The following is a 16,556-nucleotide window of genomic DNA, read 5'->3' as shown; positions in this document are numbered from 1 at the left end:
GGGATATTAAAACGATCGACTCCTTTTTTGTTTTGGTATTGAAAGAAAAAAAGTGAATTAAATTTTACGTTAAAATACCGTTTTGTTTTTCTCATCCTATTTGATTTTTTTAGTTTTAATTTTAATTCTGACCAATAAATGTGAATTTTTAGAGCAGACATTTATCCTGCAGTCAGTTAACGACCTTTGCAGAGCCTCGAGAAAAAATATTCTGAACAATTTAGTTTTTCTTTTTTGTCGAAAACAAACCATCAAAAAGGATTTAAAAATGTAATATCAGTTTCTAGTTTCAACTGGCTCGGACAGGTCACTATTAAAAACTGATATTGCAAAAAAACGATTTTTATTTAATGATGATGGACCATCGCCTGGGCAGCAGACATTAATCCGGAGTTAATCTGCTAAAAAGACTTGTTTTTCTTTTAAAAATGTCAAAGCTGCGTGACAGATTACAACTTTTATCTCCGAAATCATGGTTTTACTACAAGGGTACAATTTTTGTGAGTGTATTTTCCAATAAAAGCGTTTTAATAAAGGGTCTCGTCCAGCGCAAACACCATTAAAAGGGGATTTTTCGTTTGCACATCACTGACGGAAAGGTCGGAAATGTGTGTGGAAGTGTGGAGTTGGAAGTGCACGGGTGCGTGCCAGGTACTCCGACCTTCGGATTACGTACCCTGACGTGGTGTCTTTTATTCCATTGTCGATATATTATAACAGCCTTAGAAAGAGAAATTTTCGTTTAAAAGCAACACACCCCTAAATCTCACCTTTAAAGTTATAGAAATTGGCCATCGGAAAGTTGACAGTATTTTTAGTGGACTTTCATTGGTTAATGTTGAACAGTCAAATGAGCAAAAACCATGCAATTTTAAGCAAAAGAAAATAAAAAACCATCTAAATTGGCAAAAGGTCCATGGTCAACCGAATTTTTGGTACTAATGCTGATATCAGGTCCATTTTTATGCTTCTAGCTGAGATTTTCATTTTAATCATAAATTCTATTTTCAGCAGTAAATAAATTTGATTTTGTTAAAAAGGTTTGCGCTTTTAGCTCCTTAATTAAAAAAAGAAAAATTATTGAAATTTCACTAAACCTTGAGTTTATTTTAAAGCTCCAGTAAAAATTTGGCTGTTGGTAAAATGTGAAGCAGCGGCGAGTAAAGGAGCGCACTCACTTTGGAGGGCATCTCATCTGCTTCCTTCTCTCTGTGGCGCGCGGAATTTTATTTATCGGAAGGCACGAGGCCAGCAGCCCAGCAGCTAGCCGTAGCCGGTCAGCTAGCTTGCTAGCTCTCTCATTTATTTAACATTGTTTGGCCCGGAGCGTGATTGCGGTTCTCAGTCAGTCAGCCAGGTTCCCGCAGCATTTTGCTGCTCGCCGGATTCGCCGCCTCTCTTTCTTTCTCTCTCTCTCTCTCTCTCTCTCTCTCCTTCCTTCTCTCCTCTCTCGTCGCCGCGCGGCCGCGGCCTCGGCATTGTGCACATTAGCAGGTTGTTGTTCCCCGGTGTCCAATTTTGCAGGTATTCAAATCACCAGGGGGACTCTGACAGCCAGCCAGCAGCGAGAGGAGTCATTTGGTCCCAGCCTTCTTGCACGCCATATATTTCATGCCGCTGCTTCTTCTTCTTCTTCTATGGCAATAATCAGCTGCGAGATATGTATGCGTGCTCTGTCAGATTCGAGCCGCAGATGAATAATATCTTTTCTGGAGCACCAGCGTCAGCAGCAGGCGTGACTTTCCGAGCCTGCTCCATTGTTGAGAATGTGGAGCTTTTTATGGATGCGATTTCATAAATGTGACAACCTCAGCTGGTGTACCGTTCTTAGAAGTAGCTACTTTAGATGTGGCAAGATCTTAATGGATTTATCAGTTTTTGTGAAATATTGTTGGAAAAACTCACTACTGTCACTATTATATACTGCCTCGCCTCCTTTGCAACATTATTATAATGATTAATGGGAGTTGCAGCGGTTCTGATGTAACGCAGCAATTCATGGAAAGGGGCAAGTCAAATTACTATTGAAATTTACAATTATTCACGGAATGGAACAGCAAAAAAAAAATTAAAATATTATCACACGCTCATACTGTACAGCAGGCTTTGAATCAGCAAAACTTTATCTTAAAAACAAAATTCATTATTAGCTGCATATAGAGAATTCTGAATCAATTCATGGTCGTCAGTCTGCACTCATCTCTGTTGTGAGTGCAAACGAATAGAGAAATGTGTTACAAAATATCTTGACAAACCCGCAACTTTCATCTTCATGTGTTAACCCTTCTACAACAATAATAAATAAACGATATCATTTTTCTTATTTGAGCTGTTTTTAAAGAGTGAAAAACTGCTCCCAATACCACAAAAAAATTCTAGAGGGGAAAGTACGAATTTTGTGTCTCTAGTTGAAGGTTGCTAACTGCCACCAATTCAAATTCAATTCAAAATAATTTTTATTCCCTTAATCTGAAATATGTACAGGTGCGATTTTGGAATACGTCGAAATATACAATTGATATGTCATACAAAAAATGCTCAGTATAAAATTTTCTTCACTGCGCTGACTTGCACCAATCAGTCATAGTTTTTTTGCACAGGTACTCGTTTATGTCGGCTCATTGCCGTGAAATTGAAAACAGTCGAAGTGTTTTTTAAACAAGGCAAATTCGCCTCCACTAAGGGAGAAGCCAAAACGAGCATATATAATTTGTTACTTCATCAAGGTTGCCTTAAAGTATGGGCTAATTGTGTTTCTTTCACCTTTAAGCAATGTAATTTTCCCTCAAGAATCCATAAAAGAATAAAAATCATTGAGTAACTAGAGAGTGTGGTGTGCTAAGAGTCCCAAATTTTACAAGCTCCTTAAAGAACAAAAAAGATTGAGAAGGAGATGAAAAAATGTACTTGACCTTAAATTGTCGACATTCCTAAATAAATTTTCTTAAATTTTGTCAGAAAACGAATTAATTGCTAATATATGAAATGAGATTATAATGTAAAATTGCAATAATATTTTTTAAAGATTCGTGAAAAGGATGCTAACCTATATTTTGAATTGAATTGACCTATTCACGAGGCATGTGCTCCAAAGAACTTAAGTGAGATATCCTCGCGTGCTAGACTATCATTTTAAATGCAATAATTTTCATTACGAACAATATTTTAGCCAAGAACCATCACGATCCTAACGAGGACAGTTCTGAATTTCAAGCCAATTGAAGAAATTTGTATATATTATTATTCTTCCACAAATATGAAATCGTGTAAACCCAGTCACTGGCTTTTGTTTTCTACTTGTGGTTTACGTCCGAAGAAAAATTATTGATTAACTGTTAATTTTTGCACAAAGCTTCATGAATGTCCTACTAGCGTACATAATTTTATTCAAATAAAAATCTGAAAAATCGTTCTGGATCAAGGCACACATTATGATATAATCGTGACTTGGATCGCCCAAATATTACGACAACACAGCAGGAATGCGACCGATGAGTTATCTATCAGCATTTTTCCTATAAAAGCTTGCATGCGTGGAGTGGTCTTCACCGAAATGACCAGAGGCCTTTCCAAGCAGCAACTCCTAAAACAACAGCGAGAGCCCTGCCTGCTCGGTATTATTAAGTTGGCATAATAATTCTCGCGAGCTTCACGCAATGTCAAGCGCCCATAAGAGGAAATAAGGCTCCGAGTCGTGTTCTAGTTGTACATTATATGTATTCTCCTTATACAAAAAAAAGACGAAGGATCGTTCTCCTTCTTCTCAATACAGAGAAATATTTATTGTGTGTAGTCGGTTGGCGTGTAACTTATATGACTTGCAACATTTCAAAAATTCTTCTCGGGGTCTGTGGAACATCCCGCGTGTATATATATATATGTATTTTTTTTCAAGCGACGGCTGTTTAGCATTTTATACGTTTATAGCTTCAATTGCTTCTTGAGATTTCCCGCTCTCGCGGCAGATGCAAAAAAATTGATTACTTTTTGATCCGGGATCAAATTTAGGACGCCGCACAATCGCGATCTTTCCGAACTTGTTTGTGATCGTATCAACTATCCATCACCGATATTTTTTGCGTGTTTGTACAGGATTTGGAAATAAACTACAAATCATCTCCAGAGGCAACATGCCTCTGATTTTAATCTGCCTCGTTTTTACGGGGAATATAAGCAGTCGTCAATGACGGAAAGATTTAAAATAGTGTTTAAAATTTATTATCTTGCCTTCGTCAGTTTGATTATCACGTTCAGCGGCGGTTCTATTAAAAAGCCGCAACGATTTTTCAATCTCAAAATCAATCGGCGCGCAAATTGCCAGGCATTATCGTAATTTACGGCCAATTTTATTGTCTGCTGATTGCTCAAATTGGCACTTTCTTTGTTTGAAAAAGGAAATTCGAAAAAGCGAATCCGTACGCCCACCGCGCGGCTAAAAACTAGTCATTAAGTCATTTTGCCAGCACAAAAACGTGTATTTATAATTTGGCCTTGCGTTTTGCAGAAAATGTTGTGGGAGTGAGCGCTCGGCGATCGATCTGTCGGCACTGACCTAGCGCACTGCACTTGCACCATGACCACTGCAAGTCAGCACCCGCCCATCCCTGAGTTCAGGGATGCCGACCACTACAGGGGCCCCCTCTCCGACCACGAGATCATCCGGCCCAAACCCCGCAGGTAAGTCTTACTGCTGCTGCTGCTGCGCCATTTGGTTTTTACATAATTATTCTGCTCTGGGTGAATGGATCCTTTAAATTAATTGGAGAACGCGAACCGGGCTTTTTCTCATGAAATAAAGATGAACCAGTTCAGGAATTAGCATGGCGAATGGATATGTGATTCGTTTTTAGGACACTCTTAGGGAAATTTTAAATTCTGATTACTCCAATTTTTGTGATTTAGAATCTGAAAATTTGGTTTTTGTGAATTTAACGGCTGGGAGATGTAAATTTTCCGCGAATTGTGAGAGTAGGTATATACGTGCCTGAATTCAGGGTAGCCGTTGCGAGGCGGTACCTGTCGGCCCGCCGCCAAACTACAGGCTTCGCTTTACGTCGCTGCCGCAACCGTTGTCTTCGGCGAATAACTGAGCAATATTTTGGGAATGGTTGCCAAATCTAGGAATTTATTCGTTCTTATCTTGTAAATGGATTTATGGGACCCTTTTTTGTAAAAGTAAATTATGATAATAAAACATAATTTTTTACAAAGCATGTTGAATGGTAAAATTTATAAAAGCGTTATTTTGGCCGAAAGAAATAAACATTCTGTTATATAATTAATAATTGCACAATGATAAACGCTTATGATATTTAAATAAAATTACTTTTCATTAAAATGGTTGCCCTTCATTAAAAAAATAATTTTTTCAAATTACTAAAGTCATAGAATTATTACCTGGCGATCGGTGCTAATTTGTAGCTTTTTCACATAATAAATAGCATACTAAAAATGAAAAAAATCAATAAATATATTTTTTTGTTAATTTTTCTTATGAAACTCATGTATTTTCAAAAGAAAAATGAAAACATCTATGAATTGATACTTTTTTTACAAATGGAAATTTCCCTTTTCCGTCAAATACCACAAAACACTCAATTTCTAGCAAAAAATCCACTTTAATGTCTGATCATGTGAAACTGGTTCATGCCAAAATTTTAACTGTGCCACCTGACAATCAGTTCAATTTTTTTATAAATTCTCTAGAAAGGAATTAGTTTTCAAGGTTTCCTACTCAATAAATCGATTAAATCATGCTCTAATTTTCATTCAACGCGGAAGGAAGTAGCCAGCAGTTTTAAAAAACATCCTTTTTTCAGCATTTCACATGCAAATTAAATTCAAACATCGCGTGGCAGCAATATACTCCATTCATAAGCGTTCATGACCAGAAGGGAATTCGTGATCCCGCGCGAGTGTGTAATTTCCGCCAAGCGTGTGCAACTCAAACCAATATGCTATACACATATAGTCAATATTCATTGGCAGCAGCACGCGTGCTTCGCGTGAGCAGCTGACTTTGTTTACATCAACATTGATTCATTTTATATAATTTGTACTCGAGCTTTGGTGTCTTTAAGCGCCTAATTAGCCACTTGAAAGACGCACAGAGGTGAAAATATGCGACACATCTGTTTGCCTAATCGCCCACTTCCTCCCATTGTTAGCTAACAAAACACCGCAGCGAGTGCTTTTCTTTTTCGTCGGGGCTCATCTCTGCTCTCACGCAGATAAAATTAATAATAATATGCGTCGCGCCGGTTGCATATTAGGCAGGCGTGCCCGCGACCGTGCCGAAACGAAAATTGCTTATACAATATTCATCTGTTGGGCACGGTTCGGTGTTTTGTGGTTCCGAGAGGTGAATTTTTTCACCTCTTTGTTCGAGCGACGTCGAATGGAAACCGCAAGAAGCAGTGTATTTTATATATATATATATACACACACACACACACACACACACTATTTAATCTAGATTTCACTGCTCTAGTTGTAACTATCTAATCTGTGTTGTTGTCCTTGAGTTTTGAAGGTCTCGTCCGGGATCATATTTGATTTATTCTCATCGCATGGCAATTGGATACGTCTCAATTTGTGAATTTATTTTTGCCTGTTGTAGATATTTTTAAAGTGGATATGGGAAATACATTAATTTTTAGCTTTTTATACAATCTGAGAGTTGAAAATTTTTAAAATTTTGTAAGGAAATCGGCAGCAAAGTTTGAATGTTACTCAAGTAAGAAGTACTGCATGTCACCTTATTGAAAATAAGGATTTATTTTTCCTGGAGGGAAATTTACCTCGCAATTTTCACACCGTTTGATGGATTGGGAAGAGAAGAATAAAAATCAAGCGAAAAATCATCAGTAAACCGTTCGATTTTTCGAGGAATTAGGCAAATTCTCTAATCCATCAGTCACTTGTTCCTGATTTGTTTATTGCCCTATATGCAGATAAATTATTTCAAGGCTTTATCTTAATTTATGGCTTTAAAAGATACCTTCATCACCATCCTGGTGTGTGAATTTGAAAAAGGAAAACTTCTCTTGCGGTGACTTAAATTATGAATTTACTAGTTAGCAAACATTGCTTTTGTTACATGAAAAGAATTAAAATTACAGCCATTCTTTCCGAAAATTTATTCCGCAACTTGAGTACATTTTAGAATTCAGAAGTTTCATAAGTTCATAGTGTTCGAAGACGCCAACAGATGGCGCCACCGTATACTTTCGTAATAAATTTAGTTTTAAGGCACTTCCGCTGTAATTTCAGACTCAATCCTGCTACTTTGAATTCTTCACTTAATGTGCTTTCTTTTGACGTGCTGAAAACCAAAATCAGTTCGGCCATTCACCGTAGAAACGTTGGAAAAGATTTTTCATTTCAAAAAATAGTTTTTCTCGATTCTACGGCGATTGGCTGGACCGATTTTGGTTTTCAGAACGTCAAAAGAAAGCATATTAAGGGAAAAATACACAGTAGCATAATTGAGTCTGAAAGTGCCTTAAAATTAATTTTTTTACGAAATTTTACGGTTGCGCCATCTGTTGGCGGCTTCAAACACTAAGGGCTTACACAACTGGTGTGTTAACCCAATTTTAAAACTCAATATGTCAAAATGTTGTTCCCTAATTCAGTATCAATCTTTGGTGACTCTTCAGCCTAGTGAAACAATAAAATTTTTCTGAAAAAAAGTATGAAAACTAAATATTTTCTTTTTTTCCCTTTTCGATTGTTGCTGAGCAATGAGTAAAGTGGAATTCGTTCTCAACTATCGCTGATTTAGAATTCTCTGCAGCTTATACTGTGGTATGAATTTTGATTTTGGGGTTAAGTCTGCTGAAGAAACCTGCGGGGCCAAAACAGCCGCTTTTTCACTATTTAGCTGACAATCAGGAATTATTTTCCGCGATTCGACAGTATTTAAAGGTTCATGGAATCTACATTTCGATAAATCATTCTGTAATCATTAAGTGATCCTGGCGATAAATTAATTAATTTATGGCCCGTTTGTTAAAATTAAACTCCATGAACTTGACTAAACGACAAATTACATTTTACGACCAACAACAACTATAATTTTACTTCCCCCTAATCACAGCAGCCATCACAATCTATTCATATGTCAATGAATGCTGCACGATGATTATTGATGATAAAAATAAAGGCGAATAATCTGAGTGGATGACCGCAGCAATGCTCATCGATTGGCCGGTAGCCTATCTCTCTTTCTCTTTTATTTATTTATAAATAAAACGCAGTGTAGTGACCCCCGAGATACGCTTGTAATAGCATTTTGGCTTCTGATTGCCAGCACTAGCACGTTTATTGTTGACGCAAATAAATTACATTCCTGGCCAGCGCACGCAGGCCATATAATAATTGAAGTGCGCGACCGCAAATAATAACGAAGCGCGCAGTGTGTTTGTTGGGGCTGCTGCGTGAAAACGCTCGGCAGATTAGCTCTCGTCCTTGGGGTTTGTGTTTGAGTTATGTGATTGCCGAGCAACGATAATAACTCAAAATGATAATAAAAGAACGAGAAAGAGCGAGACGCAAGGAAATTTATAACTAGCGTTAAATTTACGGCTGATTGCGATCTGCTCGTAATGTTTAGTTTCGGTTTATTCTCATCTGACCTTTTCGCGAGAAAAGAGAAACAAGTAACGACTGCGTTTGCATATATATTCAAATAACCGTTTTCTGCGTAAATTTTTTTGTTTTGCAGGGCAGGTCAGTTTTAATAACGCTTCCTGCTATTTTTTACGTATAAAATTTCGTTACTGCCGAATTTAACAGTTAAACGTCCGGCTAAATTATCTAAATTATGGGTCTTGCGGAATATACAAGCGATAATTTTCACTGCTCTCAGCGTACACGTTAGATTGATTGCATTTCACGCCGACGTGGGCAGACAAATTAATTAAGCGTTATTTATTCAATTGCCAGCCAGGCATGTTTAATTGGAGGCAATTAAGTCTTGCGTATATTGTCCGTGAAAGGGGAAAAATTTATTGCACCGTGGATTGCGGGATCGCTGATCAGAAGCCTACAGACTATATTCTTGATAAAAATAGAAACGTTTATTTCATCAAACCGTGAAACGACCTATCTGTCACCTGAACTCAAGGATTGTAACGCGGCCCAAATTTTTCTACCATATCCGTTAAAAGTTTTCAGTGATCAGTGATTTAAATCGATTTTGATTCCGGCTCAGTGCAGCGAGAGATTACTCTGTTATTTTCAAGCAATATTTTGCCAGCTTTGTTTGCCATTTCTTGCATTATTTTATTTTAATATCATTAATAATTGACTGCAAGAATATATTTATTAATGATTTTTTTTAAATTTGTGATACTTTTAAAAGCACGGACGCAATCACAATTAAACTAATGATTCTTGAGATTTTCAAGGACTTTAATCTTCTAGAATTTGAATATTAAATTATGCCCATTGATTTTATATGAATCTTAGGATTTTGTTTCATCAAAAACTGTTTTGAATATCCAACTGAATTGCCATTGCGATAAAAATACAAATCATATCATATGTATAAATAATAACTTTGATTCCTGAGATTTTCCATCTCGTTGATCGTACAGAATTTAAAAATTTTAATTTTTTAATTTTCCAATTGAACCGACATATTATGTCATATTTTTAAACTTTAGAAGAAAAGTCTGAAAATCATGGGAACCATATATTTAATATGATCTGTATTACATCGCGTTGAAATTTGGATGACGCATATTATAGTTTTTTTTAATTTAAAAGAAGAAAGATTTTACCATTTAGAGGGCACTATTTTTATTTTAAAAACTCTAGTCGATAAAAGACCTTGAAAATCTCAGCTAATATTACACCCAGATAAAGCAGCCTGCATTAGGGTGAAATTTTAATCATAATGAGCCTATTAAAAAAGTGATCTGAATTTTTTGGAGAAATTGGTTTTTGAAAATTCAAGCGGCAATCTTTCTGGTGAGTTGGTATAATTTTCAACCAAGAAATTAAGATAAAAGTCTTTTTCAATCCCTTGACTGTTTTGTTTATTCATAACAATTTGCTCTAAAATATAATCAAAATTTTTCAAGAACCGGAAGATTTAATCTATAGTCATGAGAAAATTTACATCAATTTTATGGCTGAATTTTGCTAATTTTACGAACAAAAAAATCAATTCCAGACACATTTCCTCTATCATTTTGCATGAAACCCTAGTTTAACTTGCAAATTCGATTATTCCATGCAAAATTAAATGCCATCATGACGTCCAGCCTTGCAATTAAAAATAAAAACAAGTTTCACTGATTGGGGCTGATCTGAGCCTGATCGAGAATGAAGCATTAATTACTGTATCAAAACGATCGCTCGGCGGGCCACGTTGCTGCGTTGCCAAAGAGCGCAATCACTCTCGCTTTTTGAGTAATTGCACCGCACAGCAGCCGAGGCCGCAAATAAAAGAGAGAAAAAAATACACAAATTTGCTTATCATGTGGGTGCCGGGCGTGATTCAGCAGCGTAACAAACAGCAAAACAGCAGGGTGGGAGGGAGAGAGAAAGAAAAGCAAAAGTCTCGTTGGCGCGGTGATTAGGAAAGTCATACAGGAATTGTGTAGTATTTCCAGATGAACTCTCCCATCACTATACAATTGTTTTATTCGCACCCGCGCGGACGGTTTTGCAAGCTGCTTTTGTATCTTGATATCATTACGGTGGCGCGCGTGGAAAATTAAATTGTTAATTGCGAACGGCACTAGCGCTGAATTAGAGCCGCAGTTTCGTATGCATCTGCGAGCACACGGAGCGCGCGCGGTTCAGTGAAAGTTTATGAGTGAATTCACACGATTGAACATTGTCTGTGCGCCGAGTTGCGGAGCTCAGTACAAACGCAAATGGTGAAGAAGAAAGGCGGCGGCTGCGGCGCGTCCGACGACGCCACCGACGAGTTCGTCCTGTGGGCCCCGCAGCAGCCCCGGGGCCGCGGACGCACCGTCTGGGCCACCACGGGACACCGCCAACGCCGTCTCTGGACGGGCATGAAGCACTTCAACGCCAGTTTCTGGACCGGAGACTCGCAATTCAGCGAGAGTCAAGTCATCAGCGGTGAGAACTTCCGCGAGATTTTGTCAGGAGCGAAATTTTTTTGTTTACAGAGGTTTTACTAGAGAAATTCGCCCAGCTTCATGCATGATTTTAATTTTTAAATGCTGAATTTTATCACTTTCTTTCAAAAGAGATGAATTGACCAACGCCCGTATTTGTTTCAACAATCTTTGGCCGGCAACTGACCAGAAAGGCGCCACGACAATAATTTAGACACCAAAATCTGTGGTGTTGCAGGAGGTTTATCACACTTACGTTGTTCACAATCTATTAGGACACAACTCCTGCTTAAAAATTATATGTATTCCTTGGGGGGATTTTAAAAATGAACATGTTAAATTAAAAATTAGGAAATGTTCAGGGCTTGGGTGCTTAGACAGTGTTTTTGACACAATAGACAACCACATTTAGACGCTTTTATATCCATTTAGAGAGATTTGGTTTAAAGCCAAATGTTAGATGATTTTTTACATTTTCAGCTCATAGTTTTAATTTTTCAAATTAAATGTGCCATATTTTTTCAGGCTCTATATATTATTTTAATTTCGGTGCTCTAAAATAGTTGATTTTAAGTCTTATAATTAATTTTTTAATTGAAGAATTTTAAAATAACGGGGATGAATTATAAAAATAATTGGTCGCGACAAAAACTGCTATCAAAGCTGGCTAAATGGGTTCAATTCAGTTTTATTAATCAAAACAAGTCGTTATAAAGTTCCTTTATGATATAGACTATTTTGGCCGGTATCAGACGGGTTTAAACTCTTCTAGTGGTCTGAGGAGTGGCTGAAAAGTATGTAAATTGCGATATTTGCACTTTATTTTGCCCAAACAATAAATCAAAGTTCACAAACATAAAAAATATCGTCTCAAGATTTGAAAATAAAAAAGTAGAGGTGGAGTTTAATGTTAATGTTTTTCTTAAATCAACGAAACACGGAATCATTTCTTCAAAACCAGGTTGACCACCTAATTTGATGACCAAAATTATTATTTCAAGTTGCAAAAATACATAATAAAACCTATAAATTTTCAATAGGCCATTTGATCGAAATTATATTTAAAAATAAATAATTATTCCCAATCACTTCAATGCAATTAAGCGTTCGAAATTTCATTTCAATCGATTTTTTTCACTAAAAGTGAGAGTCCAGCGTGTAAAGCTGCAATAATCGATTAAATTTGAGCTTTTACATAGAAAAGTGAAGTCCAACAACTCTTTATCAACACACGCTTCGCATTAGCAAGGTTATTGAAAGATATAGAAGTCCGTTTAGCTCGACTTATTTTAATATTTCACCTTTATAGTACTCGTCCAATTAATTTTCATTAGGCTCTGCGATTTGCTACGGTCGCTTGTGAATTTTCTCTGGACGTTGTAAATTAAATTTCCAGCGGCGTGATTGTTGAAAAGTAATTCAGAAGGCGTATAGGTAACAAGTTCTTTCAAGTGCAGCAGCTTTTTGCACACGCGCGGCATAGCAAACTCGTCCATCTGTGTCCGCGCGTTTTCACTTTGCATTCTAGACGAATAAAAAAATGATTTCTCAAGTAAAACCTCTGGAAACAAATTTCATTCGCACCCGACACGAGCTCTGATTTTTGCGCTCCTAGGCACCGAATGGCTGTCGAAGAGCAACTCGGCGACCGGCGACGACCCGTGCCACGGCGCCAAGCGACCAAAACGGATGAGCAGCACGAATTCCTCCAGCGTGCCAATTAGCGTCACTCTGATCGAGTCCGAGCGGGCAAATAATGACGCCGATGCTGATGCTGATGAGAAGAGTATTGCCGGGAAGGAAGAAAAAGAAGAGGAGAACAAGGAGCAACGGCGACTCATGCAGACAATGACCATCAGCAGACGTGTCCACGAAGCGTTTCAGTTCAAGTTGCGCGACGTGTACAAACGAGGGGTTGGGGACGCTGACGAAAGTACCAGGTGAGGGAGATGAATGAAACTTACGTCTACGTCGGCTGATTTATAACTAAAAATGAAAGTGATAACAATGACTGTCGTTTTGGAACTGGAACTTTAAACCGAAAATTTAAAAAAAAATATGAATACTTATATGGCCCGAATTCCAATGAAGATTTTTTAAAATTAAAAATTAAAACGAGAGAAAGAGAGAGAGTTTTGGATGATTTAAAAAACTATTTATGCAAGATGGGTAAGAATGCTTATTTGTACATTAGAGTTGTATCAGAGGGGTTGAAAGGGGTTAATCACTCCCCTTAATAACCATTAGTTGGTCAGGGGAGGTCAAGATGAGTCAAAGGATGTGCAGCTTTTGCAATTCTGACGGTTAGAGCACGAGATTTGGAGTTTTCAGTAAATTCAAAACAAGGAAAAGTCTCGAAAAAATCACGTTTTTCGAGTATTGAAGAGGAAATTCTTGAAAATATAAAAAATACCACTCTGGAAATTTCACCAAAGTTTAAACATGTCAGAAGACCAATCCTGAGCTTATTTCCAAAATTTTAATTACAGGAATTACCTATAGAGCGTCAAATTTGGTGTTAGTTCAATCGAGCTCGGTGTGAGAAATCCAAAAAGCATACCTATAATTTTTGATATTGCACCGCGGGGAGATCAGATTCCTAAAACCTTAATGACACAATCTATTAGAAAATGCCGATTTCCTACGTGTAAATTTTGTTTTGTTTGCCAATTTTTTCATCCACTCAAGAAATTTCTAATTTTTAAATGAAATATGGATATCTTCGCTTTGTTTCAAAAATTTTCCTTATTCTCACTCTAGAAACAAGTTATCAAAAAATAATATTTTGCCTCCTTTTCCCAATTTTCTTAAATTTCTGTAACAAATGTTGCCTTGATCATTTGATCCTGCTGACAATTTGATCAAAATGAAAAGAAAATCCCAGAAATATAAATGACAAGTTTAGAATTAAAGAAGCTCTTACGCTATTTGCCAAGTGGTTCAGTGACTTAATTTATTTTTATTAATACGTAATTGGTAATTTATTTAGGATCAAGTTTAACCGTGACTTTTATGCACTTCTTAAAGATACAGAGTGAGAGGAAAAATTAATTTATGTAAAGAGAACATTATAATAAATTTATTTTTAATATATAATCAATTTGATTGCTACCCGTTTAAATTCATTTTTCCCTTTGGTATCTACCGCTAAATATAGATAAAAAATATTATATGCGAAAATTCTGTTCACGCAACGATCGGAAAGAAAATTTTATTAATTTTCGATAAAATAAAAAAATGTATCAAACGGTCTCCATAAAATTCAATATGGTTCAATATCATTAATATCATAAGAATTTGCTTTAAAAAATCGTCGGCTATACCCGTTTTACCTTACATGGTCACGATTAATAATGATGAACAAATTGGAATGTAAATTGTGTTAACCTATCCAAGAATGTTCCTCGTTATTTGCTGAGTCAAGCAATGTTTACAAGTTGATTCAGTGCGCGGTGACTCATAGTCACAATGTTTGCTTTTGAATGTGCTGGGATGATTTCAAATTCTAGGCCAAGCATCGAAATTGATGCTGGAGACTAGACTCTGTCCGTTCTAAAATCAGCGCAATCAAAAGAAGAGGAAGAAGATGCATCTCACAGCGTCTTTTTCACCTCGAGCGTGAAATGAGAAAGGGGTTTTGTTCATCTCGGCGCTCTTTCTCCAAATCAGGCGTTTCGCGCGGGGTGTTGTTTGCTCTCAGTGATGCGGCGCTCTCGCTGCTCACAATAAGCAGCTTGGTGATTAATCGCTCCGATCCAAAATACGTGTGTGGGAGGCCACCAAAAGGAACAAGATGAATTGGACCAAGTGTTAAGCAGGCGCATGAATTTATTGCCCTGACCTGCACGCAGGACACACACGCGCCTACCCAGGCAAGGAAGAGCCTGATTTATTGCTCCCCTGATTTGCTCAAAGTCTTGTTTCTCCGTGTGTTTTTTCTGCAGATTATCTTGGGCGACGATTAATTCGGCTAGATTAAATTGATGGCGGTCTCATCCGAAATTAATTAGTGCTGGGCGTGCTCGGCGTGACTTAAAAACATATTAAAAATATTTATGTTAAAATTGCATTAAATTATTTGTTTTAAAACGTTAAGCAAAACTGTAAATTTGAATAAAAATTATTATAAATGCTTTAAAACCTGTTTAATAATTTGATTTTAATTTTTTATTTAAATTTATTTTAAGCAAATTAAATTTTAATTTGTATTTAACTAAGATAAATATTTGTCAGTCCTTCATAGATCAATGCTAAATTTATGTAAAGTTTTTTTTCATAATTGTATTTTTAAAAAATAAATTTGCTATCATAACCTCAGACTTGCACTTATAAATTAATATATTTCATGACTCAGAATCATAGACTTTTCATGATGTAATTTTGTTGAAAGCCATTTCTTTAATTGTTAATGAATGTGCCTGATTGCTACTGGATAACACTACAGCCGTAGTAACCCTCGACTAAGGGCTAGACAAAATTTAATATTGGTTAATATCTCAGCTAAATGTTGATAATTTTATCAAACGTAGATACAAATTTTTTAATCCATCAAATGTTATTTGTTCAAGAGGTGATTTTTAACTCCACAAAATTCTGAATATAAACAATAAATTTCACGTCAAAAAAAAGGTTGAACAATTATTTTAATTTCTGACGCATAAATTTTCGTTTCAAATTTCAGGCCTGGTGACTTTGCCCGCACAGTGGTGTCAAACAGCTGCGAGCCGCCTCGGCTGTCCCTGGTGCCCTCTCCCCCGGGGGCGGCGGTGCCTCGCGGCCCCGCGGGGGTCTCTGAGCCGCCACCGGCACCGGTGTTGAAGACCCGAGTCTCCCCGGCAAGGGTGGAGACGGCCACGCTCGGGCCGCAGGGGCCGCCCGCCAAGTACACGCCCACTAGAGACATCGTGCAGGTAGGAATTTTAATATCTTCCTCTCGGATGAATAGTTTCATTGTGGCCAGCGCCACTGGACGCTGCGCAATTGAGATGAATCGTTCTTTGTGCGGTCGGCACGGCGGCTGGCTGGGATCGGGGTTTCAACGATTTTAATTATATATTCAAGCACTGTATAGCCTCGATGCCAGTGTTCTTGGGAGGGAGAGGATACTTTTTGGTTTGTTCGATGAACGTTTGGAAAGAGCAGAAATAATTTCTGACATTCAGAGAGGTTTGAAAATAGTTTTCTTTTCGCTATTAGATTTTTCCAATGGCTTAAAATTCTTTCCGCTTAGGAAATAGTTTATATATTTTAATTGACTTAATTTTAAAATAATTAATACTTTAAAATATTAAACACAGCTTAATAAGTTGAGCCAAAAATGAATAAATCAGCAAATTGTATTAGCTAATAGAAATTGAGCGTAGCATAATTTCAAATTGTACGGTAAATACAGGGCACAAGACAGAGTCAATAACTTAAAAATATCTATATTGATATGATCCAAGAAAAAATTCA

General features: G+C 37.0%; 1 protein-coding gene across 4 annotated transcripts in view; it reads left to right on the top strand.

The window, feature by feature from the left end:
* The window catches only part of LOC135935533 (ankyrin repeat and BTB/POZ domain-containing protein 2), a 66,849-nt gene that overhangs the window by 18,019 nt on the left and 32,274 nt on the right, over positions 1 to 16,556 (top strand). For 3 of the 4 annotated variants that reach the window (XM_065477945.1, XM_065477946.1, XM_065477944.1), the window contains exons 1-3: positions 10,878 to 11,103; positions 12,718 to 13,042; positions 15,784 to 16,012. In XM_065477945.1, coding sequence (XP_065334017.1) covers positions 10,893 to 11,103; positions 12,718 to 13,042; positions 15,784 to 16,012 — 765 coding nt within the window. In that variant the 5' untranslated portion in view covers positions 10,878 to 10,892. Of the gene's footprint in view, positions 1 to 4,504; positions 4,678 to 10,877; positions 11,104 to 12,717; positions 13,043 to 15,783; positions 16,013 to 16,556 lie in introns of those variants that run through there. The other variant, XM_065477947.1, reaches the window with a different exon arrangement.

Source organism: Cloeon dipterum, chromosome 2 (genome assembly GCF_949628265.1).
Source record: "Cloeon dipterum chromosome 2, ieCloDipt1.1, whole genome shotgun sequence".
Classification (NCBI taxonomy): Eukaryota; Metazoa; Arthropoda; class Insecta; order Ephemeroptera; family Baetidae; genus Cloeon; species Cloeon dipterum.
Note: the sequence above shows the minus strand (reverse complement) of the source record. Positions and strands in the feature narration are given on the sequence as shown.